Here is a 26,791-nt window from a genome sequence, read left to right on the forward strand (position 1 = left end):
TGGCTTTTCTCTTCGCTTTCACAAACCGATCCATCTCCCATTCTAAGTTACATCCTTTGGCTGTTTACTGTTTCATTTCTTTTCCTGCTGATGGCCCACGCTCGACTTGAAGCAGCGCTGCTTAGACCGATCGGTGTGTGTCATCAAAGTACTGCGAGAGCTATAAGAGAGCAGACGTCTCCTTATGCTTTCTCTCGCCGTACTTTGATGTCATACACCGATCGATCTTCAAGTCGAACACACCTCTTTACTCTCACGTGTCACGTGACCGAGTGTAATCAAGAAAACAAGTAAAATGTTTTCTATGTTTATTTAACTTTATTTATTTTTATGTAGTAAATCCTAAAACCTCTCCTGAAACTACTAGACATTTTAAAGTGTTTATATATTCCAATGAACACATTACTTAGCTAGTAAAAGCTGTAACCGCCAACATAAGTACGCGATTAATCATTCATAAATGGCTTATTCATAATTTTAAGAAACTTTGAATGTAAAATGTCAGCAATTAACACTTTAAATGAGAGCATTTCTCTCTTTCTCGCCTTCCCCCGAGCTGGAACTGCCGTGTAGAATGCGTGTCTGGCTGCGGTCCAGCATTCTCATGCTTCAGTCAAGCAGTCGAGCTCACACAACAGTTCTTTGTGTGAGCCCCAGATGGATTTTCCCTCACATTGACCGAACCACCTCGTCTGGGAGGTTCACGCACTCCTCTCACTCAAGAGTGTCCCTTTCAGATCTTTCACTCCAAAAACACTAGAGCAGAGCCACTGGTCCACATTCCCATCCAAGTGCTTTCCGAGAACAGCACTCACGTCATCTGTACGGTGAGGCCACGGAGAAATGACAGTGGACCCAGATTCAAATTATTGTATGAAATTTTGTTAACACTTTATGTAAAGCATTTATATAATGCGTTATAAACTTATTTTACTTTTGCATATAGTAAAAGTATATATAAATGCTTTAAGTAAAGTTTTACAAAACATTATTGTATGCTTATTGTATGAAAAATTAAAAAGTATCCATAAAATGACAAGGATTAATAGTCGAAAATGTAGTAATATTACTAAAAAAGAGAAAGAAAGTGAAAAAAGATATATATACAATATTTTTTTTTATTAGACACAATTAGACAATTTAATTTCTATACAACTATACACAATTAAACACAATTTAATTTCTATACAACTGTACAAAATTGTATTTAATTACATTTTATAATTTGTGTTTTAGCAGTTTTTCCCTATGTATGTGTATATATATATATATATATATATATATATATATATATATATATATATATATATATATGTCTCTCACCTGCAATTAAACCATTTATTGTTGCTGTTTCAAAGCGGGTCCCCCCTTCTCAATGTTTGCGTAACGAACGCATCCTTCAGGTGCTGCGAACTGTGCGATGCAAGCGGCTAAATAGGCACCATTTGTTTTAAAATATATTAAACTAAAGACAAATAGAAAATAAAAATGTTTATATATATATATATATATACAGGTGCATCTCAATAAATTAGAATGTCGTAGAAAAGTTCATTTATTTCAGTAATTCAACTCAAATTGTGAAACTCGTTTATTAAATAAATTCAATGCACACAGACTGAAGTAGTTTAAGTCTTTGGTTCTTTTAATTGTAATGATTTTGGCTCACATTTAACAAAAACCCACCAATTCATATATATATACATTTTGTTGGTTTTAATCTTTTTTCTTTAATGTCATCAATGTTTTCTAAAAAAATAAAATAAAAAAAAAGATAAATCATTTTGTTTTGAAAAAAAAAAAAAATAATTATGGCTATGCTGAGAATATAAATATGTTATATATAATTTAATATAAATGAAAAGCTACTGGCTTGAGATGGATGGATGGATGGATGGATAGATAGAAAGTTTCATATCATGCTATTTTTGTCAATTTTTGTCTTTATTCATAATCCAGAAATAATTCAGAAATGTCATTATAATAAATCTCCGAATAACAACCACATAGTCAATAAGGTTTTATTGCTGACATTAGTGCTAAGGCTTTAGCAGGTCAGAGGTCAGTCTTGATGTCAGACTGAGAAGATTTAGAATCAGATCCTCTGTTGTGTGTAAGGTTGCATGTTAACCGTCCAGTGCATAATTCCATCACTGCTTTAATAGCTTGTCATGCGCTATGCTGGTTGTGGATCATTTAACATTATTTGTTTATTGACTGTTTATGTTGCTGAAAGCCATAACAGATGCATTTGCATTTTAGAAGAGCTGTGCTGTTATTAATGTAGCAATTACATGTGAAATTAATGGAGAATGCTAATAGATTTATCCCTCTACTCTTGCTTCCTGGGATTAATGTAGCCTTCAGTTGTATCAGTGTACAAGAGAAGCACACACATGCATTTAATTATTTATTGAGTACCTCAAGATTCAGACTCTTTAGAATCAGGGTGCTAGTAGGAGCCTTTGAATAAAGGAAAATGTAAATATAGTGATGAATACAAGAGTAAAGGCCTGAGTGTTAAGAAGAATGTTGCTTATTATGCAAATAATCAGTGGGGTGGGGGGATAGCATGTTTCTCTTCTGTAGAACGCTGTGCAACTAATGATGTGCTGCACAACCTAAAAGATAACGATTATTATAAAATTGACTCTTGTTGTCAGCAAAAGCAGACTAGATTTGGACAGACATTTCTGGAGAGGAGATTACTGTATCTTTCTGCCCACCCTAAATTCAGGAGATGTTTGCAAACATTATTTTATGTAGATCAGCACACAGGCACAGATAGGAATGGCACACAAACAGAAAATTCTGAATAGATTCTAAATACAGTGTCTCGCCATTTCTGTGATCACACGTTGCTGGGTTTCATAAATATTGACTAACATCAAATGGAGAGTTGGCGTGCATCTCAAAACTATGTTAATGGTCTAGTCAGCTAAAGCTCATGATAAATCCTCAGTTTCTTTATACTGACAAATGCACTCTTTAGATCTGTCCATACTGAGAAGGGTTCTGTGAACACACTAAATTACTCCTTGACTTGGCATTCACACTCACAGACTTAGGGTGTTACTTTTGGGTATTATGGAGTTTTTGTTGTGTTGTGGAATGTTTTATCTTTATTTTTATATTTTATCTGAAAATTAAAGTCCACTGACATTTGCAATACAGTTGAATATTCTTCAAATTAAATTGATAGTTGACCTAAAAAATGCATCTTCTATAATTATTTACGCATCTTGATGTCATTTCAAACCCATATTCTGTTATTTTTTGTATGGAATGAAAAAATAAAATAAAATAAAAAGTAAAAAACCTCAGTGTCTTTTCCATTCAACAGCTCATATTGACTGCATGGTTAAGCTTCAAAAAGGACTAAATAAGCACCATTAAAGTGGTTAAAATGACTTTCAAGTCTTTTAAAGTCTTTCAATACCTTTATTTGAGTAACCGACTGAAATCATTGTAATTATTCATTGATAATCTTAAATCAAATAATTGACATCTGTTTGTAAGGTACTCTAGAACCACTGATGTTTGAGGTTGTTTCAGTCCTACCTGCTCCATATGTACTATATTTGATTTAGGGTTGTGGTGGAGGTGAATATTATTAGTAAATATCTAAAAATTTTGGTCTGTTCTTCACACAAAGCTATTGCATTGACTTGAGGAGACTATAAATGTAGTGCACAAGTCATATAAACCAGCTTTTGTATGTTAATTTTAGGGTGAACTGTTCATTTAAAAGACCTTTGTTAGGAAAATGACTGCATTTAATTATACAGAGGTTTCATATATAAATTTTTTTTTCTTTCAGACTAACAAAGGAGATGCCCTGGCTAACCGGGTCCAAAACACACTTGGAAATTACGATGAAATGAAGGAGCTCCTGACTAGCCATTCCAACCAGAGTCACCTTGTCGGCATTCCTAAAAACTCTGTTCCCCAGACTCCAGTGGAGAAACCCGAGCAGCCAGGCTTTTTCCCTGAGGCTCAGCGGAGTCGAGCTGCTCCCTCCCAACCTGGAAGTCACAGCACCTCCATGCCCCCACCCCCTGCCAACACCATGCCGGGCTCTAGCGTTGTACATGGACATCAAGGCAAAAAGTCACGCTCTTCAGACTGGTCCCGAGGGGGTCACTGTTCAAGTGGTGCCCAGACCGCTCAACCGGTCAGCCGGGGGAAGCACTCCAGTCATGAGCAGACCTCTAGTAGACATGATCAGGACCAAGAGGACTCGAGTCCCAATCCTGGTGGACCTACAACTTCGTCACACTCCAACAGGAAGCAGGCACAGTCTGGCAAAGGACCAGCCACAGCCGAGCTTGGCCTTGGAAAGTCTCCCGCTGAGCAGGACTTATGCTCCCATGGCTCGAACTCGCCAATGGCCTCTACATCCCTGCTCCCTAGCGGCCTCTTGACGCCGACATTCCCCCAAGGCCTCCACTGCAAGCCCAGCAGTGCTGTGCAGCAGAAACCCACTGCCTACGTCAGGCCAATGGACGGCCAAGACCAGGTCCCCAATGATTCCCCAGAGCTCAAACCCCCTGTGGAGCTGGTGGAAGGGTACAACAGTGTGCCATTTGGAGGTCTGCTGGATACCAAAAGCAGCACAGCTGGGACCAAGGGCAAAATTCCTAAGCTGACACTGCCACAATCCGGAGAGGTGAGTGTGACCGTTTATCGTCTTAGTCAAAGGGCAGGCTTCCTGCAGATGTTGTAATCATTTGCTTTCATTTGGATGCAGCTCTAGTTGGACAGGAACAGTTGGCAGATAGGCTTGGCTCTGTTGACTTTCCCCTGGCTAGGTCTGTTTTGCATTGAGACCTGGCAAAACGAGGGGTTGACATAATGGAGTGCTTCATTATTAATCAGTTAATGAACCTCAGGCTTTCCTGTGAACCTACCTGCTCTACAAGGAAGTCTTCTTGTTGGCATGTTTAAAGATCACTCTTTGAAGCTTTACTGTTTTGAATGGAGGGAAATTCTGACCTCAGCAATTTGCCGTGTTCAGGTTGCTGAAGAATGATTGAATTTGTCATTACTGTCTGTGCCTAAAATTGAAGTCTATAACCTAATTCCTTTTTGTTGTTGTTTATTTTGGGCTATAATATCTGTGCATAGATGCATAATTACAATGAACCAAATGGATTTACCATTAAATACAAGTTACTAAATGTTGCTGTAGATTGAGGCGTATGATGCTACAGATTCTACAGTGCCTTACCCTGAAAACAAGTCATTCAACAAGTCATTGACAAACTTGATTGATAATATAATTGAGAATGTCCAAAGAAATCTTTTTTGTAGCTTTTGTAAGACGTTTTTTTGTTCAGTAAATACTGTTTCTAGAGATGTTGAGTGGTCTTCTGTAATATGTTTCTCTAGCATACAATAGTTCTTCACAGAGAAAGGTGTGAATGTGTTTTTTTACTTTTTATGGCTTTTATTTTGATGTCAAATAATTATTTTCTCAGTGCCTAGTCCGTGTAAAAGGTTGCCTACTAGATCCGATCTGGTTTCAATTAGATGACTTGTTCACCTTTACCCTGGGTAGCATCTCAAGAGTCATGTTCCTAAAACACCTTGGAAGACCCTCCATGTCTTGAACATGTAGACACATACACATTTCTTCACAATGGAGGGGCCCCCTACGTTCTGAATTAACCCTCCAGAGGTTAAGACATGGGAGCTTTATCACCGGCAATGTTAATTTCATCCCTTCTGTGAGGCTGACACTTAGAGTATAGAGTTCTGTTGACCTCTCAGGTCGTGGTACATGAGCCAGTGCTGTCACTTCCTCTGAATGGCTGCCAGCGGGAGGATTTAATCCCATGGCATTCCATAGAGAGAAATGGCTGCAGTTGAAAGCTCAGCATGGCCCTTTAGGACAGGGAATACCATCATTTAGGATTTAGCCAATAGGTGGTCTTAGATTAAAGATAATAGATTGAGGCGGGCTAATAGTTCTGTTATCATGCTTCAGGCTGATGTTTGGCTCTATAAAAACCCAGCAGCAACTAATGAATTCCTTCACTTTGAGGTGGTATCTTGTGAGAGGTAATTTTCCTGTATTTCCAGCAGCAGGGTTTGAAAAATAGCCTCGTATCTGTAAGGGAAACAGGTCAATTTAGCTCAAAGGGAATCATTTAAGATTTTAAAGGGAATTTGGACAGAATCACTGTTTTACGGCTGATCACTGAGACGGCCAGTGATTAATTGAACGAGCCGTACAACATCAACTCTGCAATGGAGTAAAGTTTGACGAGACTAGGTGGTTTTCTTCTAATCGTGGCTAAGTAGCAGCGGGCGTGCAGGCCGAAGCACGCTGGAACGGCGCTCTAAGAACGCAAAAGTAATGGCAAAAAGCCATGACTAAAAAGCAGTGGGTGAAAAGCAAAAGCTAAAAAAGCATGACTAAAAAGCAAAAAGCTAAAAGGGGCATGGCTAAAAGTGATGACTTGAAAGCACATGACTAAAAGCGAAAGTGGATGTATGTGGCCATGTTCTGTGAAGACCAGAGAGGTTAAAAAGGTCTCGTAAGGAATCTCAGTCTGTTCTTTGTCTTCTAGGTGGAGGAAAGTCAATCCGAAGAGCTCGTGATCGTGATTACTATCACTGGTTTACATGTGATGGTCATGCTGTGCATTTCTTTGACCATTAATCTTGATTACTTGCCCCAAAATTGACAATCTCCTTGGAATTGTCAATAAGTGTTCTTTTGTTTAAATGCTGTGAGCTACTCAAAGCTGCTAGTTGGTGGACTTGCTTCAGGCTTGTGGCGCCAGAATCTGATTTACGAACATCCTGTGTCTTGGGCCTTTCTGTGGAATTCGGCTCCTCGTGTTTCAACCATGTTCTTGATCGAATCTTAAATTGTCTGAGTCGGTCTGATACCCTACACATCGATGCCTTGAGCTTGTTTGAGCAGTAGGTTGAAATTCCCATCGCTCTTACGGGCTTAATCCACATAAAACAAACAAACCAAATAAGATAAGGTGCGGTGAACAAGAGTGGCATATGATTGAACAGGTTGACTCGCTGCTATCCAACCATGGCGAGGCAACCAGCTGTTCTTCCTCTTTGTTCTATGAGGATCTCGACAGCCATCGGGCTGCGAATTGCACTATCGCCCATCTTGAAGCATATGGTGCGTCCGCGCAGTACAGTTAAGCATGTGGCAAGAGTGGAAACCTGGGGAATTTTAATTGCTCTAAGAATGCCCTCATACTGGTCAGCTTTCAGGAAAATGGAGATGGATATTGTTATTGCAAAGAGGGGCAGGCACAGAGAGAGATGAACCCCCGTAGGGTGGGCCCCAGCTGGGCCTATGCCGTCTTTCCCTACCCCTCCTTCTGACAGATGAGTCACTGCCTGAAAGTGAAAAGAGAGAGATGCAAAATAAAAAAATAAATAAATGGAGAAAAAGCAGAGAGTTACGAAAACAGGGCTAGTAGGATTGAAATAGAATGCAAGAGAGCACGTGCAGAGCCGCTCTTTCAAGATGGCTCTCGGGAGAAAAGAAAACATCTTCAAGGACATTGATTTGATTTTTTTCCACCCTGCCTTGCGTAGCTTTAGTTTGTTAAAAGGAGTGGATTCTGTAGAAGCGGCTCTCGTGGGATTCACCTGTACTCTGTTGTGCTGGCTACTTATTATTCCGCAGCTCTTCAGGCTTATTTATCCAGGTTCGCTTTGGCTGAGGTTTTGAACTGTGTGAAAGCCTTTCCTGATTGTATATCCTCATAGGTTTTCTTTGTTGTCACATGAGTGGATGGTATTTTATTGTGCTCAAAAATTGACAGAATGCTCTTTGGTTGCTTAAATCTTTTTTTTTTTTTTTAAACAGGAAATATTGTCCGTGGTAATGGTGTGACTCATAAAACAAAACTGTGAAGAGGATGACATGTTGGAACCAAGATAATGCAACATTTGAGAGTTAATATATCACATATTCAAAACTATACTCATACAAATAGCAGCATTCAACATCATATTTACTTAGTCAACAAACCATTCAAACTTGCCAATTTGCTAAACTGAATAAGGCTTTTCAATGCTAATTGTCAATAACATGTTTCAATAATTTTTCAATTGGAGTGCCATGCATTGAAGAAAAAAGATAATGAAATATCGATTCAAGACTTCATGAATTTTTATCCATTTAATTGAAACAAATCATTAGCCAGTATACTAAAATAAATTAAACGTCTCAACGTTAATTGTCATTATTGTCTTAATTGTATTATCTTCAGACTGCCACACACACCTCTGCAGTGCTGAAAGAGTACCGCCATCCTTTGGGTTGAAAAGCAGAAGCTTGTTCCCCTTGATAGGCATGAAATGTTCCCTTGTGCCACCCCACCACAAAATATTTTGACAGGTTGAGTGCTCAGCAGAGTTATAAGACTGTGCTAAATGGCTTTGGAAGCATTCTGTTATCGCCTGGTGTATTGATTAGTGTCTAGCGTTGTGCTGCTTGCTGTGAAGCAGCTTGCTTTTTTGGGGGGTCCGTGTATGAGACATCGACAGACAGATAAGACTATTGATCCATCTAAAAACAGTTATTGCACCTGGTATTACGCAGTCTTTATGTGACTAATAGCTTTATCACTAGCTCCTTGAAGCGCAGATTTGACAAGACAAAAATACCGGTGAAGATATTCTCCCTCTGCATGCTGGGCTATATAAAATGATGCTTCAAACATGCTGAGAGAGCATGCTAATGCTGGCTGGTCTGATTGTTCTTTTTATTTCAATGTCATTTAAGATATTACAGTGACTAAGTTAATTTATTTTGTGGTATATTACAGTATATTACTGTAATTATTTTGATGTATAATTACGCACAGTTATACACTTTGGAGTTTTAAAATAATAATACCAGCTGTCATGTCAACTCATTTTGTAATATCCAATGGTCTCTGTGGTATTTTTTGGCCTGGGTGACACCGAGAATTATTTTCTGTTCAAAAGTATTCCTGATCTGTTCTATGACTATATATAGCAGTACCTGAAAGCAATCTCAGTGGGCAGCAGAGGTGAATGATGTCATGGCGTTGAGGGCTGGAGTCTGGGCCGGGAGTCTGGCAGAGGAGTTCTCATCAAGCCGCAGTCTCCCTTCTGATTTCTCTTTGTGATCAGATATAATGGAGAAGCCGACATCTGCTGCATATCAATGCGGTCCCTGTGTTTCCTCGGGCCATGTTGATCCCAGATCAGAGCAGAGTGATTGCACGATCACAGTAAGATCACAGCAAAATCTCAGCTGTTGATAATGTAGCTCTGTACATTAGCATTTAGATTCCAAATCCTCATTGACTTCTGTGAACCTTTGAAATTAAAGGTGAGGTTTCAGTAAATTGTATAATAACTGTTTCCATGCAAGTTTCCAGAACTCCTCAACTGCTATTGGTTGATCAAACAGACAGTCACGCCCCAAACTCACACCATTGGTTGAGCCAGTGTTGCCGGGTCAGGATGATCAAGTAAACAGTGCAATGTTTTGAAACACAACAGTGTTTACACTTTTCTGGGGAATCAAACTATAAAAGGCTTACTTAGCCTGCAGTTGGGATAAATGAAAGTATTTTAACATTGAAAAAGTGCTAATATTTTCCACATGCATAATTGTTATATCACAAAAAAACATATATTTAATAAAACAAAACTTTTTCCATTTACAGTCTACAAAGACAAGTTGGCAGCTACTGTTTCACCCAAATTTCATTTGACTTATTAAGATTCAATGTGTCAAAAATTAATTGGACCACATAAGGTCTGGTCATCCATTAATGACAGCAAGAGGGTTTTTAGCGTGGCGTTCCTCAGCGGCCTCGCAATGGCGTCTATCAAAGACAGTCGCTCGAGCTCTGCCCAGCCAGGCCGGGTTATTAAAACAGCGTTTGCCGTAACAGCCAGAGAAGTCTTTATCTCAAATGGAGCCAGGCTCCATCTCACAGGACAGGAAGTCATTTCCGGGAACATTTGATTACACCGGGCTGCCAAGACTCACAAAGCAAGATGCCACTTCCCCCCAGAAAGCATCCTCACCCACACTGACTCATCTAGTGCTGGATCGTGTGTGTGGAGCTGTAATGTAGACCACAGTGTGGTGTACTATAATGATTAATGGCTGTGTCATCATCTGCATACATATTTCTTGAAATGTATATTTTAGAGACAGGGATATGTGTTTGAAATGAGATGCATATGTGTAGCTCACTCTAAATATATATGTAGCACTGTATACACTCACAGCAGTAGTATGTTGCAGCTCTGCTTTTTGAATATATAGTCTTTGGCACTCAGTCTACGATAAATTGACTTTATAGTTTTGTAAAGTATGTACTGCATTCTTAGCTTGTGTATGGGTTTCTATATATTCAATTCAATTTTCAAATCAAGTTTATTTGTATAGCGCTTTTCACGATACAAATCGTTGCAAAGCAGCTTTAAGAAAATTAAGTTTCTACAATATATTTAGTAGTAGCTTGTCAGTGGTGACTATGTCAAATTGATGTACATATGGCAGAAATGTACGGTAAAAGAGGTTACATTATATACATTACATCAAATTTGGTCTGAACAAGCATGTCCTCCAGAATCACAGGAGTTGCACTTCCAGTCACATTACAACAGTCCGCAAGTAAAACCTCCATTCATTTTCTCCATAGGCAAAATTTATTTGTAATGATAATTTATAAACCAATAAAAACAGACCTTCGCTGAGTTCTGAGGTTGTAAATAAATGCCATTCATTTGCATTATTTCAACTTATTTTTAAAATAGTTTAACAGCTAAATTTGTGGTGAAAAACTACATTACCCATGGTGCACTACAGAAAATGAAACATCAGACAATCACAGTGAGCAAATCATACCAAAAGGGCTTGCGGCTCTGCTCATTTTCATGAAGCACCACAAATAACGTAATGGAGTCTTGCTATGCTGTCAAAGTACTTAAATATTTGTATACAAGGGCTGTCCGGAAAGTATCTAGCCATGTAATATAAAAAAATATGAGATGAGAGATGCAATATGACAAAAACGGCTGCAGCTATGGGTAACTGGTGATTGACAGCTTCATCACGACAATGTGCCCGCCCATGAAATGTCTCGAGTATTTTGGCGAAACATCAAATGGTGGGTGAGGTGACTCAGCCCCTCTACAGCCCAGATTTGGTGCCCTGTGACTTCTGGCTTTTCCCAAAACTAAAATCACCTTTGAAGGGGACTTTACAATGTTTCTTGTGTCTTGTGTCTTGTATCTTCTTTGATAAATGTCTCTATTTTTCATATTACATGGCTGGAAACTTTCCGGACAGCCCTCGTATATATTTGTATTTTGGAATTAACTTGAAATGTATGGTTTCTATAGGCATAATCATCAATTTTAGATGTATAGTTTTATATTTCTCTATCGTTTTTAATTTGATTATGTCATTTGTAGTGCTTCATTGGATTGTAGTTCTTTCCTTCATTAAAACGGTTAAGTACACAGTCTCGTACCTTTGTCTTTTTGTATGATTTTCAATTTTTTTTTCTTCAAATAAAAGTTTTTAATGTTGTGATTCACCTCATAACTGGTTGGCTTGAAAAAAAGAAAAAAAAAACTATACTATAACAAAACTATAGTAAAAATGAATGGAAAAATACTTCCAGAACCAACGCTGCTGAAAAACTGGGCACTAATGCCCGTCTGCCTCTTTTTGGACATCCAATCACAGTCTTCCAATCAAACACTCCAAATCCTCTCCTCTTTTTCAGCTTCTTCAACAATGTGCACACCCATGTTGGTTCCACTTATCAAATTTCATATGGCTCATTTGAATATTTGCTTGTTTGAGTTACGCTCGCCAGTCTCGAACACAGTGCTTTCCCCCAGAGAGGCTAATGAGCTAGGACGAGTGAAGAGACAGCCATCTTTCAGCTGTGCACTGGTGAGGAAACACGGATGCAAGTCTCTGATTTGATTAGCTGTAGAAGCTAACCTGCACACAGTGCAAGTTTAGAAGTCTAAAATAACTAAACATATGGTGTCTGTGGTTCCTTTTGCTGAAATGGATAGCGACCATAAAGAGGATAAGTTTGGAGAATGGATGGATGAGCAACATAGGCTCATTCGAAATACGTGCCTCTACCTACATCACTGCAAAACTGAAAAAAACGTACTCATACATACAAATCAGTGCAGTTTCCAGTTGAAATGAACACTAGAGGCAGTAAAACTCCATCAACTTTTATTCCTTTTCACACAAAGTATGATTTACAGGTCCACAGTTTCAAAACAATTTTAACATGCTGCGAGATTTCAAAACTGATACTTTTGAACGTTAGCGTCACATATCCAGCTTCATATGTATGGGTTTTCATATGTAGTAGGTTTGTTCGGTAGCTCACGCAGTATGGAGTTGCACTTGAATAGTGAAGAGCTCCGGTATGAATCCCACGAAACTATGCTTCGACAAAACAGTTCAAACCTGCATATAAGGAAGTTCAAATGGCACGGTTGCATCAACACATTTTTATATCAGTTTTGCATTTGTTAACACTATCGGGTACACTGTAAAAAAAAATTCTGTAAAAAAACGGTAATGTGCTGGCAGCAGAGTCGCCAGCAATCTACTGTAATTTTACAGTATTCATACTGTGAAATTATTTTACAGTTTATTACCGTAAAAATGAAATGCAGTATAATTCTTTTTTTTTTTACAGTAAAATACTGGCAGCAGAGTCGACAGCAATCTACTGTAATTCTACAGTATTCATACTGTGAATTATTTAACAGCTTTTTTCTGTAAAAATTAAATGCAGTACATTTCTGTGATTATTTCAATTTACAACATCATTATGGTTACTTTAAATTCACTCTTTATTGTACAAAGGCATAAAATAATGGATAGAAATAATTAGATTGAAGATTCATTACGTGAAAAACATTTTAGTGAAAAAACATTTGTTCAGTATTTTTTCTGCACTTTATTAAACGTTCCAGTGAGGAGGCATGTGTGCCTTTTAAAAGAGTCCTAGTCCTAGGTGAATGACTTTGTCATTTTACACCCACTTAATCATGACGACCTGGCTGCATGTTGTCTAAGGTATTCCAACTGGTACCTCTGTAAACAAAACATTTGATCAAAATAACTCTAGAATTGATAAAACACTTCCTGCATGTCTCAAGTCAACTAATTTTTCCATAACACTGCTACTTCCATAACAACTATTTTTTTTTACACGTTTCTACTGTTCAGATTCACTGAATGGTCCTAGAATTCTGAAGTGAAATAAAGCAGCATACACGATTGCCATACAATTGCTCAAGGCAGTCAATTCCATGTAATCAACATTTTGAATAAGTGTTTACACTAAACATCCTTTGATATTCGGCTAAAATACGTCAGAAAGAAAACAAGTATAATGGCTGATTTTGGTTACAACCCGTATCAATCTTTCGCACCTAAATTTCTATCCGCAAATCAAGTTATCAAAATATGTTTTTGCTGTAAATAATAAACACTAAAACTATTCTCCTTTTAAACATGCCACCTTTAAACTTACATTAAATAATCAACATTTCATACATCAAGTATGTTTAGTGATTCGTATGGAATTTGAAGCCATTAACAACGGGCAACAGATTGTTAACTGGCCAGTTTTTAACAACGACTAACAGTCTTAAAAGTTTAGAGATGATCTAAAACAAACTTGATAAAACCTGGTGACTGTAAAATGCGTGTAATGTTTGATACTGCATTGTACTGTATTTAACACAGCCCACAATGCATTGCAAACGGTAAAAAAACGTATCACTTAAATACAGTAGAGTACTGTTAAAAATTGGCTGTAAATTAACAGCAATTTCTTAAACTGCAAAATATTGCCCAGAATGCATTGTTTTCTACAGTACATTACTGTTTTAATGGAAAACCGTATTTTACTGTCAGATTTTGGCCGTTTTTTTACAGCAATTTTTTACAGTGTAGGTTTAGGGTTGGGTTTGGTGTAGGGCATATTTCCAACACGATAGATCATTAACTTTTAGCGACACTCACCGGATATTTGAATTCTGAACCGTCGCAATACGTACCTGAAGCAACGTAATAAAAACACAGCAATACGTGCCTATATCAACTTTAAAAAACGTACCAGGGTCACGTATTGAACCCGTATTTTAGCGCCACTCATTGGACATTTCACTTTGAAACTGCTGCGATACGTGCAGTAAGGTACATAATAATGGTGTTGCAGAAATGTATTTAGAGGCACATATTTCGAATTAGCCTGGGTTGTGGATGGGTGTATATATACAGGGGTGCACATAAGTGGTCCGCAGGTCCGCATGCACGACCAAAACAAAAAATGCGCTGTGTAAATAAGTTCTGACAGCGCATTTGCGTACCGACATGATTGACAGCTGTTAATGCACTATCACCATTTTAGATCGACAAACTGTACTGTATAAGATTAAATCTGATAGATAGCATGTTTCGTCGGTACACCGACAACCCGCCAAAATAAAAGCCTGCTGATTCGAAAATGATGAAAATTAAAAAAAGTAGTAAATATTAACATTTTATGTTTAAGTTTACTATAAAGTAATTGTATTTGTATTTAATACTTCCCTTTAATTTTAAAATATAACGGTATTATCAAACTTTATTATTGAGTTTATTTTTAAAAAATGAAATAAATAAAGTGCAATATTATTATGTCTTATTTTTTTTTTTATAGTTATATTTAATGGGTAACAGTATATGCAGTGTGAGGACCAAACCAAATTTCCAGGTTTTCATATAAGAACCAGGCTGAAAAACTTATGTGCACCCCTGTATATAATATTTATATAAATAAACAGTATTACTTTTAACACATTACATTTTGTAATATACTAATTTTTAGAACATCATGCATTTTATAGAGCTGTAGTTGACCCAACACACAAATATTATCCAATTAAACTGTCTGCTCAATATATTGTTCTGTCACTAGTTTTAGTGGATACTAATATGGATTTTTCAATGACTGATGGTGATATTTATGGTGCCAGATCATCGGCATATATCAGCCACTTCTAGTCAAGACAATTTTGGAGCATAGGTGAACATTTGCAGATTTGATTTGCTAATTTGACCAAATCACTGTTTGGGCAAATGATGCTAAAAACATAGTAAAATACTTGGGAAGTTTTTAATAGTTTTCAGTATTTAATGACATAGACATTATAGCAGAATTAAAATTACTTAAGGGCTTTATGATCAGGCTGTATTTCAATGCCAGTGAGTGCTATAAATTTGTCTTTAATTAACAGATAAACACTTATAAAAACAGATGCTAATGTGCTGCAAGTGGGACTTGTGTTATGAGAAGTAAATGACACATTTTTCAAAGCAGCTCAGCAATATGTCTCTCAAAAGTCCAGAGCGTTTGTTCAGCAGTGTATGTCTTTACTCATGAACCATTGCCATCACGCCTGACCAAACATGCTGATCCTCAACATCTCAGTGTGACACTAGAAGCGTTCTTTGCACTCGCTGCTGTCTCTGAGCTAAATACTTCTAATATGACTCAAATGGGTACAGAAAAGTACTTAGAGGAGATTGTTAAGAAGCACATTTACATAGAGGAATTGATGTAGTTTCAGCAAAGGCAGGAGTTCATTTGTAGGTGGGCCTGGGGAGAAGTGATCATAGTTGACAACGCTTAGTTGCATCTCAGAATTAGGTCACCGGGCCTTCTCTCAATCTTTCTCTTTGTCTCTCTCTCTCTCTTTCTCCTCTCTTGCTTTTCTTCCCAGTCATGCATGATGGGCTGTTCTCATCAGCCTTTGTTTAATATCGCTTCAAAATTAATTTGGGCTCATTAATGGGACTCTTTGCTGTGGAAGGCACTGATATAGTCAGTAATGTGGCTAATAAACATAAAACGATTTGCTCCAGAAGTCTCGTTCAGCAAGCATGAAAGGATACAAATATGGAAAAGGAGAAAAATATAGGAAATAATCGATGATATTGTCATCTATAAGTGGTTACACTTCTATAAATTTCATTTTATTAATAATCATATAAGTTAAGATAGTTCTTTATTCACCATGAATAAAAATCAGTTACTTTTGTAAATATCATTTGTTTAATCTTTATTTTTAAATAACTCTGATTCTGAAATATGATTAGATGAGCAATTCTAAAGTGTTAAATGCACACATGTGATTGCACATTCTGTATTAATGCATCAAGTTAAAAATAAAACCCTACTAAAAATAAGTTACACATTGAATTTAACATGAAATTTTGAAGTCTGAAATAGTATTTTCTTGTTAAACATACTTCAATAATCTACGTCTAATAACTTCAAAAAATATTTGACAGTGAACTAATGTAATGTAATGTACAGTTATTAATTATATTAGTAACTAGAATTGTTTATTCTAAATATTATAGTTAATAACTTCAGCTTCATGAACAATGGTGTCTTTTTATCATATATTTTTTGCTGTCATATAATAATAACAACAATAATTTTTAACTCAAGGCTGTGAAAAAAATTAATTAAAAAAATTAATAAAATAACTCTTATCTGTGATGAAATCCCTAGCACACAGCTTCGAGTGGCTTATAACTTGAATACTGACTTTAAAAAATGACCCAGTTGTCACTCCTCTAAAAGCTGTGACATGAACTGTTGAATTTATTTAGCAAAAAGTCAAAGAAATATTCTGAAAAAGGACAAACAAGGGGTATGCAGTGATTTGTATGCAGAGACGATGTGATGTGCTGTTCCATGACATGCACTGGCTCCCCTCAGCGCTTGTAGTTTGACCTTGAAAATATCGTTTGGCCCGAAACTAGTGACTACACTGAGAGCCAGCAGCCTCCTCAGATGGGGAACTAGCACTCTGTGAGTGCTAGTTAATAAGTTATACTCAGCTGCCGTACACACTGCTAGCGTCCTCAGAAGATTGAGCCGAACCGAGCACAACCGTACCCTCGACCAGACGCTAATCAGACCAGCCTACAGCCGCCACTTCCCCTCGCAGACGTGTCACACACATGCCCAGACGGATTAACAGGAAGATGAGAGAATACATCCACACTGAAAGATAAAGAGAAAATGAGAGAAAAAGAGAGAGAGTGAGTTATTAGGAGTCTTTCCTATCCAAAGTAACAGCTGGTATCATTTGCATAATACCCATCATTTTATTAGGCTTCTTGTCAAATCATGATGAAAAAAAAAAACGGGGAAAAAAAACGAAACAAAAACTAGTTCATTAGCACTTCCAAGAACTCACAGGCATATGTAGCTTTGCAGTCAACACAGATTTTATCCGGTATTTACAAGAATCCATGAACAATATCTGTACCTAAGCGTTTGTAGTAATATTTAATTCTGTTGTGTGTCAAATTCACAAATGTTTTAATTATTTATTGTATTATTTAATGGTATTAATATCATATATGATATAATATATAATGGCATTTCTCATACTAAGGAATATAGATTTCAGCAACCCTTAAACTTATGTATTACATGCACATTATGAAAAACCTCATTAGTGGCATTAGTTGTTAATTAAGAGATGGGACTTGTGATTTTTGTCTGGCAGATAATTAAAGGTGACCTTTTTACAATATGTAATATAAGTCTCAGGTGTCTCCAGAATGTGTCTGTGAAATTTCAGCTCAAAAACCCCACAGATCATTTGTTATATCATTTGGAAAATGCCTATTTTGAGTGGAAGCAGAAACACACTGTTTTTGTGCATGTATCTTTAAATGCAAATGAACTGCTGCTCCCCGCCCCCTTTTCCAGAATAAACATCTGTTTGGTTTTGATTATGTATATCACGCTGAAATCATGCATTTTAAATCAGTCTAAACTTCTGATATGCGGTTTTCTGAGCGCACACATCCGAAGCACTCGCACAGAAAGCGGCTGTCACACGGCATGTGAGTACAGAACTAAGTTATTTTTCATGTCTTATTACACTTAAACTATCAAATACAAACACGTTTATGTTAAAAACACACATGAGTTACAAAAACACATTCAGTTATGTCTGTGAAGGTAAACAGCTGGGAAAGAAATCATATGTTTATATTAGATCTGTGTAGCAGCGTAATATACAGTACCTATACTGCTGTCTATGCTGTTAATATGGCCCAAACAATAAAATAAAAACAAAAATATTTTCGAGCTTGATTAGCGGTTTCTGGTGTGTTTGTAGCTAAACTCTGCAGAACAGTGGATCCCCAAGAACAGGGTTGAAAACCACTGCTCTAGTGTGAAGATAAACATGGTGGATTGTGTGCGGCTCACTCAGGACGGGGTCTCTGCTGATACGGCGGTGTCCGTCAACAGTCATGGGCGGGGCGTCAAATGTGACATCACATTTTACAGATTCGGCAAACGGTTTGTTCTGAGACACTGCCTACAATTTATGGGGATTTAAACAAAAATTAGCAGGTGAATTTTTATCATTATAGGGTGGTTATGTACACACACTGCCAACACACATTTATGTTCAAACAACATGTAAAAGTGAATTATGCATAATAAGTTCCCTTAAAAAAAAAAAAAAAACAGGGCATCTCACCTGAGGTGCATTTTGCATTTAGCCATTACCAATAAGCATACAGGTTTTATGTCCAGAGAGTTCTTCTCTCTGTTTGGATCCCATCAGCCCCTGGCCATTTGTGGTTACATGTTTTGGAAGGTTCTCAATGAAACTGGCTTCTTGCAGGGAAACCGCAGCAGATTTGCTTATTAAATTAGCCCATCTCTGCATGACTGCATCATGGCTGGGAGGAAGAGGGCTGCTGGGACCACGTCAAACCTGTATTGGACCCTCGTAACAATAACAAATGCCTTCCTTCCCTTGCCTCCATTAAACCAGGTTTTGTAGTGTGTTTTAGCCACTATAAATAAAAGCAGAATGACAAGTCAGCACCATTAGACTGTAGGTTAGAACTGTGTAATTGCATGAAGGCATGGTAAAAACACAACATCTTCTTGTAGAGGACCCACACTTTCCCCACACCACAGTTTAAGGTCAGAGCTGCATTATCTCAGCTGCATTTATCTTTGTCATGCGACATTGTGAGCTACAAAACCATCAAGATGTATGGTGCCTTTCAAGGGTGGATATTTATTGCTGCTGCTGGCCTCAAACCAGCCATCGTAAAGTTTTCTATCAGATTAGCATACTGTTTAAGATAATATGGTTTCTGGTTCTGGTTCCTTAATGTTAAGGGGCTTTAACACACTAGAGTATAGTGACAATTTAAGTAGTAATAATGTTTTGCAAGGTCATAGAAGAAAAAATGAATAAAACAAGGATGCAACTAGAAGTTGAGAAAATGTTAACCTTTGCTTGAATGCTCTGATGTATGCATCCGTTGACCAATGGTAATTTCAGGCAAGTTGGTCCTGATATCAGTTTCACTGTATTTGTGTTTATTTTCAGACACATCCTCAAAACAGATCTCATGTATACCTGTCAAATGCTCAGTCAGACCTTTATTTAGTATTTACTTGAGTGTTCTAGTGTACACCGGATACACTAAGATTACATCGAAATCGATTTGAATGCCATTTAGCAAAAAATGAAAATGGACCTAATACCCATCCCTGTGGAATACCATGTATTAAGTTGTTTTAGCCTTAGACCCAGTCGGTTTAATGCCAGTAAAAACCCTGAAACCCCCAATTATTTTTCCCACAACCCCACCAGTCAACCCTTTCCATGTCAATTTGCTTGTGAAAAAAAGCACTGGTGCTCTAGGCATTACAAAACAATACATAATACTGCCTACTGGTGGGTCTTTAGTCTTTTTAATTTATTTTGGATGCTCAGTGCTGTTGTTGAATATCTGCAGTGCCTTGTAATGAAATACCCGCTGTGCAGTTTTGCAAGTGTGTCAAGCAGAGCATGACCAGATATGCAAATTTAATACAGAAGTGGCAAAGTGGAATTTTGAGTATTTTTCACATCTGGGGGCTGTTAAAAGCAGTTTTGAAATCAATGAATACATAATAAAGATGTGTACACACTAGATAGAAATCCCAGTTTGCCGGCTATAAAAACTAGTTTGTTCTCGAATCTGACTCTTTTTCACAGAGTGGCTGCACACAGCATGCGGTGTAATGGTATAACAAATTGCAGATGAGGAATGGAAATTCGAACGGATGAATTCCTGTCTGGCGGAGTATCAGTCTCGCTCTCTCTTTCTGTGTGGTTCCTCACAGAGGGAGAAATAGTCATGTGACCAGCACCCCACCAGCCAGTCTATCTCTACATATCAAGGTCAGATCCATTTTTCTTGGACCAATCACCCCCTGCGGTTCTAGCACATACATTCGCCCACCTTCGATTTAGTTTACCCTTGATTTACCAAAAAAGAGGCTTTCAGCATGGCAAAAACAGTCATAAACATGGCGCCTAGAAATTTCCTTCGCCCATGTATCACTCCAAAATATTCACACCCATTGGTTGACGATAATAACATTGAGTCATCAGAGATGCTCTTCCTGTTACTAAAAATACAAATGCTGAGCTGAATGCTTGAGCAAGCAGACACGCTAGTGCACACATCAGCTCAAAAACGTTCGCTGCTACCATAGAGACATATATTAACGACTTTGATGAGGATGCAAAACTCAGTGCACGTTGTACATCACTGTCCGTGGAGGTACTAGGTGTCATTAGTACAAGTGCATCAGCAGTGGTTCCCAGGTCAGCTTGACGCAGAAGCAGGTGGTTGATGACTCAGGCAAACTGGCTTCTGTTTATTCGAAACCGGAGCCCAGCTTCCACCGGCTCCCCCCGTGGCTCAAATGTGATTGATGACACTAATTACCATGTCACCGCTCATTTCAAATCCTTGATCTCTGGGCATGTGGCTTTGCCTCGTCTCCTGTATACACACACCTTTATCCAGGGTCCATGTCACCTGCCTCTCCTCTCTAATGTTCGCTGCTGTGTTTTACAGGCCTCCTGTCCTCACAGTCACAATCTATTTGTGCTTACCTGCTCCCTCCTGTCTTTCCCCAATACTTTAATTGGAGATTACTAGGCTGGATTTGCTTATATAGTCTGCATTTTTATCTCTAGTCATTGTGTAACAACTTCAGATCTCAAATCCACTGGTTTAGGGAAATGAGCACTGGAGAGCAGGTTTTGACTCCTATAGACCTGTTTCACATAAAAATGACAAGAGCTTTCTCAAAATTGAAAGCCAAAATCTGATTGTCTGGGTTTTATAGTTCCAGGAAGATATGGTCAACAGGTTTATGATATGAATTTTCAGTTATATGAAAACATATTCTTCTTAACAGTATTTTAAGAAAGGGATCATCAAAGTAAAAAAAAAAAACTGGAGAAGAATGGAGAAGGGGAAAAAAATAGAACAAAGAAGAACAAAAAAAATGCCATTAGTTTTTTACTTGGTGGATACACCACATGACATTTGTAAAGTCAATAAATTGAAACTTGTTTAAAAACCAACATGAATGCAAAGAGCACAATTCTAAAATCTTGGTTTTAAACTAGATTTAAAAAAATATATATTTATAATGGACACTTGTATTGACCCAGTAGCAGGACAACAAGGTATTCTTAAGAAATGTAGTTTGAGTGACGAATGGACCTCAAGCTTAGTTCAGGCAGACCACGGCATGACAGCCAGCATCAGCTGACGCTCATCTGATTGTAACTTCTCCCAACTTCAATTAAATAAGATCTATAAGTTCATCTGTACTCACACTTGCCTTAGTCTGTCGCACAGACATGCACTTACCCTCCTCCATCCCCAGCTCCTCCTTATGAAGGCATGATCACTTAACGTCTTGTCCAGGGAAATCATCAGCTAATCATTGCTTAATCTTGTCTAGTCTCATGTACAGACCTGAATCACTTCTGCATGGAATTGTATATCTGTTGCATATTTAAAATTCTAGTAATTGCATTAGGCTTCGGGGGTTTCAAACCTCAGTGAGGTTTGCTTGTGGACAGCTCAGAATCTGAACCCTTCAGAGCAAAGCCAGCCGCCAAAATAATGTTCAGGACCTCTACAATAATCTTAATCAAACAGAGTGATCCTGACAGAACTGTAATTCAGGCAAAATTCAGCTCACAATGTTCTGCTAGTTTTTTAAATGTTGACTTTGCAACCTTTCTAGGCGACTGCTGTGTCATAATGTGAACAGTATCATCGATTTCAGATTTAACCCCCATCCCACCCCTCATAAAAGTCTTTCTCTGCAGGAGCAGTGCTTAAGCGAGCCTGGTCACCGTACTCTCCCTGACTCTCCCTGATGGAGTCTGATAGAACTGTTGCATTAGAGGTGATTCAGTGGTGTGAAATACCACATGGCTTATCTGCACACAAGGACACATGCAAACACAAACCCACTCACTTTTAGGTTGTGGCATGGAACAAGTTGCCATATGCTGAACTTTTGTCCGCATAGCTGGAGCCAGTGCCCTGAGGTGAAGAATTTGTCCAGGGTGGCCTCGACTCACGCTGGGATGCTGACATATAGGATATTCACAGCCCCTTTTCATGTGAATCTGCCGGAGATCCTATGGTTGAAATGTGTATGCTATGCATGTAAACAAACCACCTTAAACACTATGATTTATGTTATAGATAGATGTCTGTGGTATAGGTTTTGATATCTTTACAATAGTATTTTTTTTTTTATAAAATAAGGTCACTCTTACAACTGGACAATGCATTTTTTAATGTTTTTCTGCTGCTGTATCAGTTGTGAACAAGCATCATATCTTTATATGGGGAAGTCGTGGCCTAATGGTTAGAGAGTCGGACTCGTAACCCGGTTGCAAGTGTGGATGCACTTGCAAAAGGTTGCAAGTTCGAGTCTCAGATCCGGCAGGAATTGTAGGTGGGGGGAGTGAATGTACAGCGCTCTCTTCCACCTTCAATACCACGACTGAGGTGCCCTTGAGCAAGGCACCGAACCCCCAACTGCTCCCCGGGCGCCGTAGCATAAATGGCTGCCCACTGCTCCAGGTGTGTGTTCACGGTGTGTGTGTGTGTGTGTTCACTGCTGTGTGTGTGCACTTAGGATGGATTAAATGCAGAGCACTAATTCCGAGTATGGGTAACCATACTTGGCCACATGTCACTTCACTTCACTTCACTTATCACAATGAGTTGGAAAAAAAGTTAAAGTAAACATTGTTAATTTCATTCCACTGATCAAGTTTACCTTACTACTGAAGCTGTTGGATTTTCTATTAGGAGGTCTTCAAAGCAAACTAGTCCATGGAAGAACCATAACCGAATGAAAATGTACTCTTCTTAACAGTATTTTAGGAAAGGATCATTATATTTAGGAGTCCTTTGCTTCAAAATGCAAGGGATTGCTGTGCAAAAATGCAAAAAAAAAAAAATAATAATAATAAATGAATAATAAAAAAAATAACTACAAACGTACTACAGGTTTAGAGTTATGGTTAGGGTCTATTTATACATTATGCATAATTAACTGTTATTACATGTAATGTGTAACAACACAGTATAATAAAGATTTGATAATTTAACTAACTAAATAAATAAAAATTAATTTAAATAAATAATAAAATTGTGATTTTAAACAAACAAACAAATAAATAACTGTACAGTACTAACAGTATAAAAAATAATAATATAATAGAAGCTAAATATTAACCAAATAATATTTTACACATATGAAGTGTTTACACATGAAAATATATAGCTGCATTTTAAAATTCAGGATGGTTGTCCCTCACATGAGAATGATCATATTTGGGCATCTGTGGCATCTAAAAGATTGTGTATAGTTGCCCTAAGTCTATAATACACATCCCAAATGCCCAGAGCTCTCTTATTCTGACGCCTGTCAGGCGATGTGGTACATAAAGAATTCAGAAGTCAGCTTGCATACTGATCTCTTGCATAATCAACTTTGTCCAACAAAAGTTTGCTTAGAAATTGTGATTATTTGACTGGAATTTTACTGGTATCTAAAACAAATAGCATAAATAATAGCATATTTCATTATATACTGTAATTTTTCAAAGACAAAACCCCCAATAGTCTTGAACACTTCATGATAGTGACAACTCGAGTGGTGAAAGATATTCTCCTAGTAGTTATATCAAACATTGCTGACTAACAGGATGGAGTTTACTTCTCATGGGAGCCTTTGCATAAGACTCAACGCAACTGCCTAATATACTGACTTATTTAACAGCGTTATATCCACAAATTTCTCTGTGATGTTAGATGACGTTAATTAACAGAATTAGCATAGCTTGGATCTGCGAGCGCGTGTTCGTTTGAGTTACAGCATGCTGTTTGCTCTCTCAGGCAATGTGTTTTGTGGCCTGTGTTTATGGAGCTTAGAGGTAATGTGTGGATGTATTCAGCTCTTTAATGATGGTTGGAATATAAAATGACACACTCATCCATTAACCGCGGCGTGTAGCCGCGACGTTCCTTGCTGCATGCTGATTAGTCCCACATAGCCCGGTCGAGAGATAATACCCGAATTAAGATCCACATGTAAATTGCATTAGCTAATCAATGAATGCTTGATGAATGCTAGCCTGGCACGAGAAATTGTTTCAAGGTTATGCGGGGGGAGTTTTCCAGGTAGAAGTCACTCGGTGACTCCTTCTACATTAATAAATGATTGTTTACCGGTTACCCCAGCTAATTAATGATAAAGGATTAAGATGTTCCCTGTTGCATGTTCGCAGTTGGCGTTTGTGACCACCGCATATCCCACGGCACTACAAAAACCGGCTCCAGGGGATCACAGGCAGGGACTTGTTTCTGCCTGAAGGTCAGATCATGTGACGCGTCCCTGTGGAGACAGTGGCGCAAACATTGGTCTCCGGGCAGAAAATGACAGCTCTGACAGCAGCGGCCCACTGGAACACAAAATCAGTTTCATCCGTAAACAAATCACAGCCGCTCATGTCAGAGCCACAGACACACTTTTGACATCTCTCGGTGACATCAGTCTGAAAAGCTAAGGATAGTGTCACGGATCATGTAGAGTATATGTGAAATGCAAGCGAACGGGAGGTAATGTATTGGACTAGCAACAGACTTGCAGTTCGTGCAAAATATGGCCTGTGTAGCCTCAGCAACACAGTTGGAAAGCGAATTGATGCGGAATTGCAGAATCTCAGGGGTAACATGATTTGAGTCTTGCATCTGTCCACATGGTTGCCTGGTTCCCTAGCCGGGCCAGAAGCTGGCAGAGTGGGCTAGACTGGGTGGGCAGAGGAAGTTGGATTGGGATAGAGGGGATTGGCTTTCACTCCTTCCAGGACTTCTGCTGCTGGCTCGGGAACGCCGATACTCACGGCTGCCATTATTTCTTTTCAGAAGCCGATTATCAACTGGAAGAAACAGAGGTAGAGTCTGAATTTCCATAGATCGTGTTGCGGGCTCTGTCATAGGCTGATGCCACAAAGCTGCTCGTGTTCCGGATTGAGTCCTGACTACAATCACACAGCAATTTTTTTCTCATATAAATGCACACTGAATAATTATCATTCAAACAAAACATGCCACGCTCTTGTTTTTTTTTTTAGGCAAGCATCATATTATGATTGTTTTTAACAGCACCTTTTGTGCTACAGACACTGAATGATATCTCAAGTTGTATTGACTTGTTAAACACAATTATGCTATTACTTTTTCTAAGCGAACAGATCAGATTTTTGCTGGTGAATGATGAAATAGACAAAAAAATTATAATCCCATAGATTTACAAAGTCATATGTATAGAACAAAACATAGCATGTTGCCTTAAACCATATGATAAAACTATCTAGAATGTGTAAAAGATCTAAAAGATTCTTCTAATTCTGTAAGAATTGCAGTCCACATCACAGCTATACAGTTAATGACACAAAGGAAAGATATTGCTGAAGTCTCTTTCAGAACTACTTTTTCCAGCTGATGAACAATACAAACAATGGCAACCAATCAGAATCCACCCCAATTTAAAGCACTCAAGCATTTAAAGCAGTAGACAACATAATTGCAGTGCTTATAAACAGAACGTTATCATCAGTTGGTGTGGACACTAATATAGTTATTGTTACAGTTATCGTTCTCGGTGCGTATGGGCCTTAATGATAACTATAACTATAAAGAATTAACTCTTCCCCTACCATTGCCAACGCTAAACTGCAATTGACAGAATTGTCCTGCAATCCATGTTTTCACTGTTATATGGTAAATGGCGCTATTACGCATCTTCTGAAATAGTACAACATCTCTGGATCCAAAAACAAGTGAAGAAGCAGAAACAAGCGACAGAATTGTTGCTTCAGTTGGTTCGTGATAAGCTAATCCGATCATCAAACATTCAACAGCATATAAATCAAAACCGCCTAACGTTACCGAATGAAATGTTAAAACCCATAAAGAGGTATTGGAATGTGCTGGCTGGAAACTTAAAAAAAAAAATCTGGCGAGAAAGAGTTAATAATTGTAAAAAACTATGTTTTATGCTAGCTTCGTGCATTCTTTTTCTGTATCAACACTTGAATGTGGGCAAATTTCGTAAAAAAAATTTTTTTTACAAAAAGCTGAGAAAATTGTGGTTTTGTAAAAGACTATGTCCAGATTGGATTCAGAATGATGATCAAAACATGATCACTTCCGCCAAACACCCAACACCCCAAGAGCTTGCACAGTTCTAAAGCACTTCCTGGTGGTGGTTGTGGTGGAAAAGAGTTAATAATTGTTTTAATTGTATGATAACAGGATTATCCACACCAC

At 38.0% G+C, this 26,791-nt stretch overlaps 1 protein-coding gene across 1 annotated transcript in view; it reads left to right on the forward strand.

Moving 5' to 3' along the window:
* Positions 1 to 26,791, forward strand: part of LOC107742425 (AF4/FMR2 family member 2-like) — a 221,854-nt gene that overhangs the window by 68,881 nt on the left and 126,182 nt on the right. The window contains exon 4 of the mRNA XM_016555376.1: positions 3,821 to 4,669. Coding sequence (XP_016410862.1) covers positions 3,821 to 4,669 — 849 coding nt within the window. The remainder of the gene's footprint in view (positions 1 to 3,820; positions 4,670 to 26,791) is intronic.

This window comes from Sinocyclocheilus rhinocerous, unplaced genomic scaffold (assembly GCF_001515625.1).
Source record: "Sinocyclocheilus rhinocerous isolate Xijiao unplaced genomic scaffold, SAMN03320098_v1.1 scaffold70, whole genome shotgun sequence".
NCBI classification, from domain to species: Eukaryota; Metazoa; Chordata; class Actinopteri; order Cypriniformes; family Cyprinidae; genus Sinocyclocheilus; species Sinocyclocheilus rhinocerous.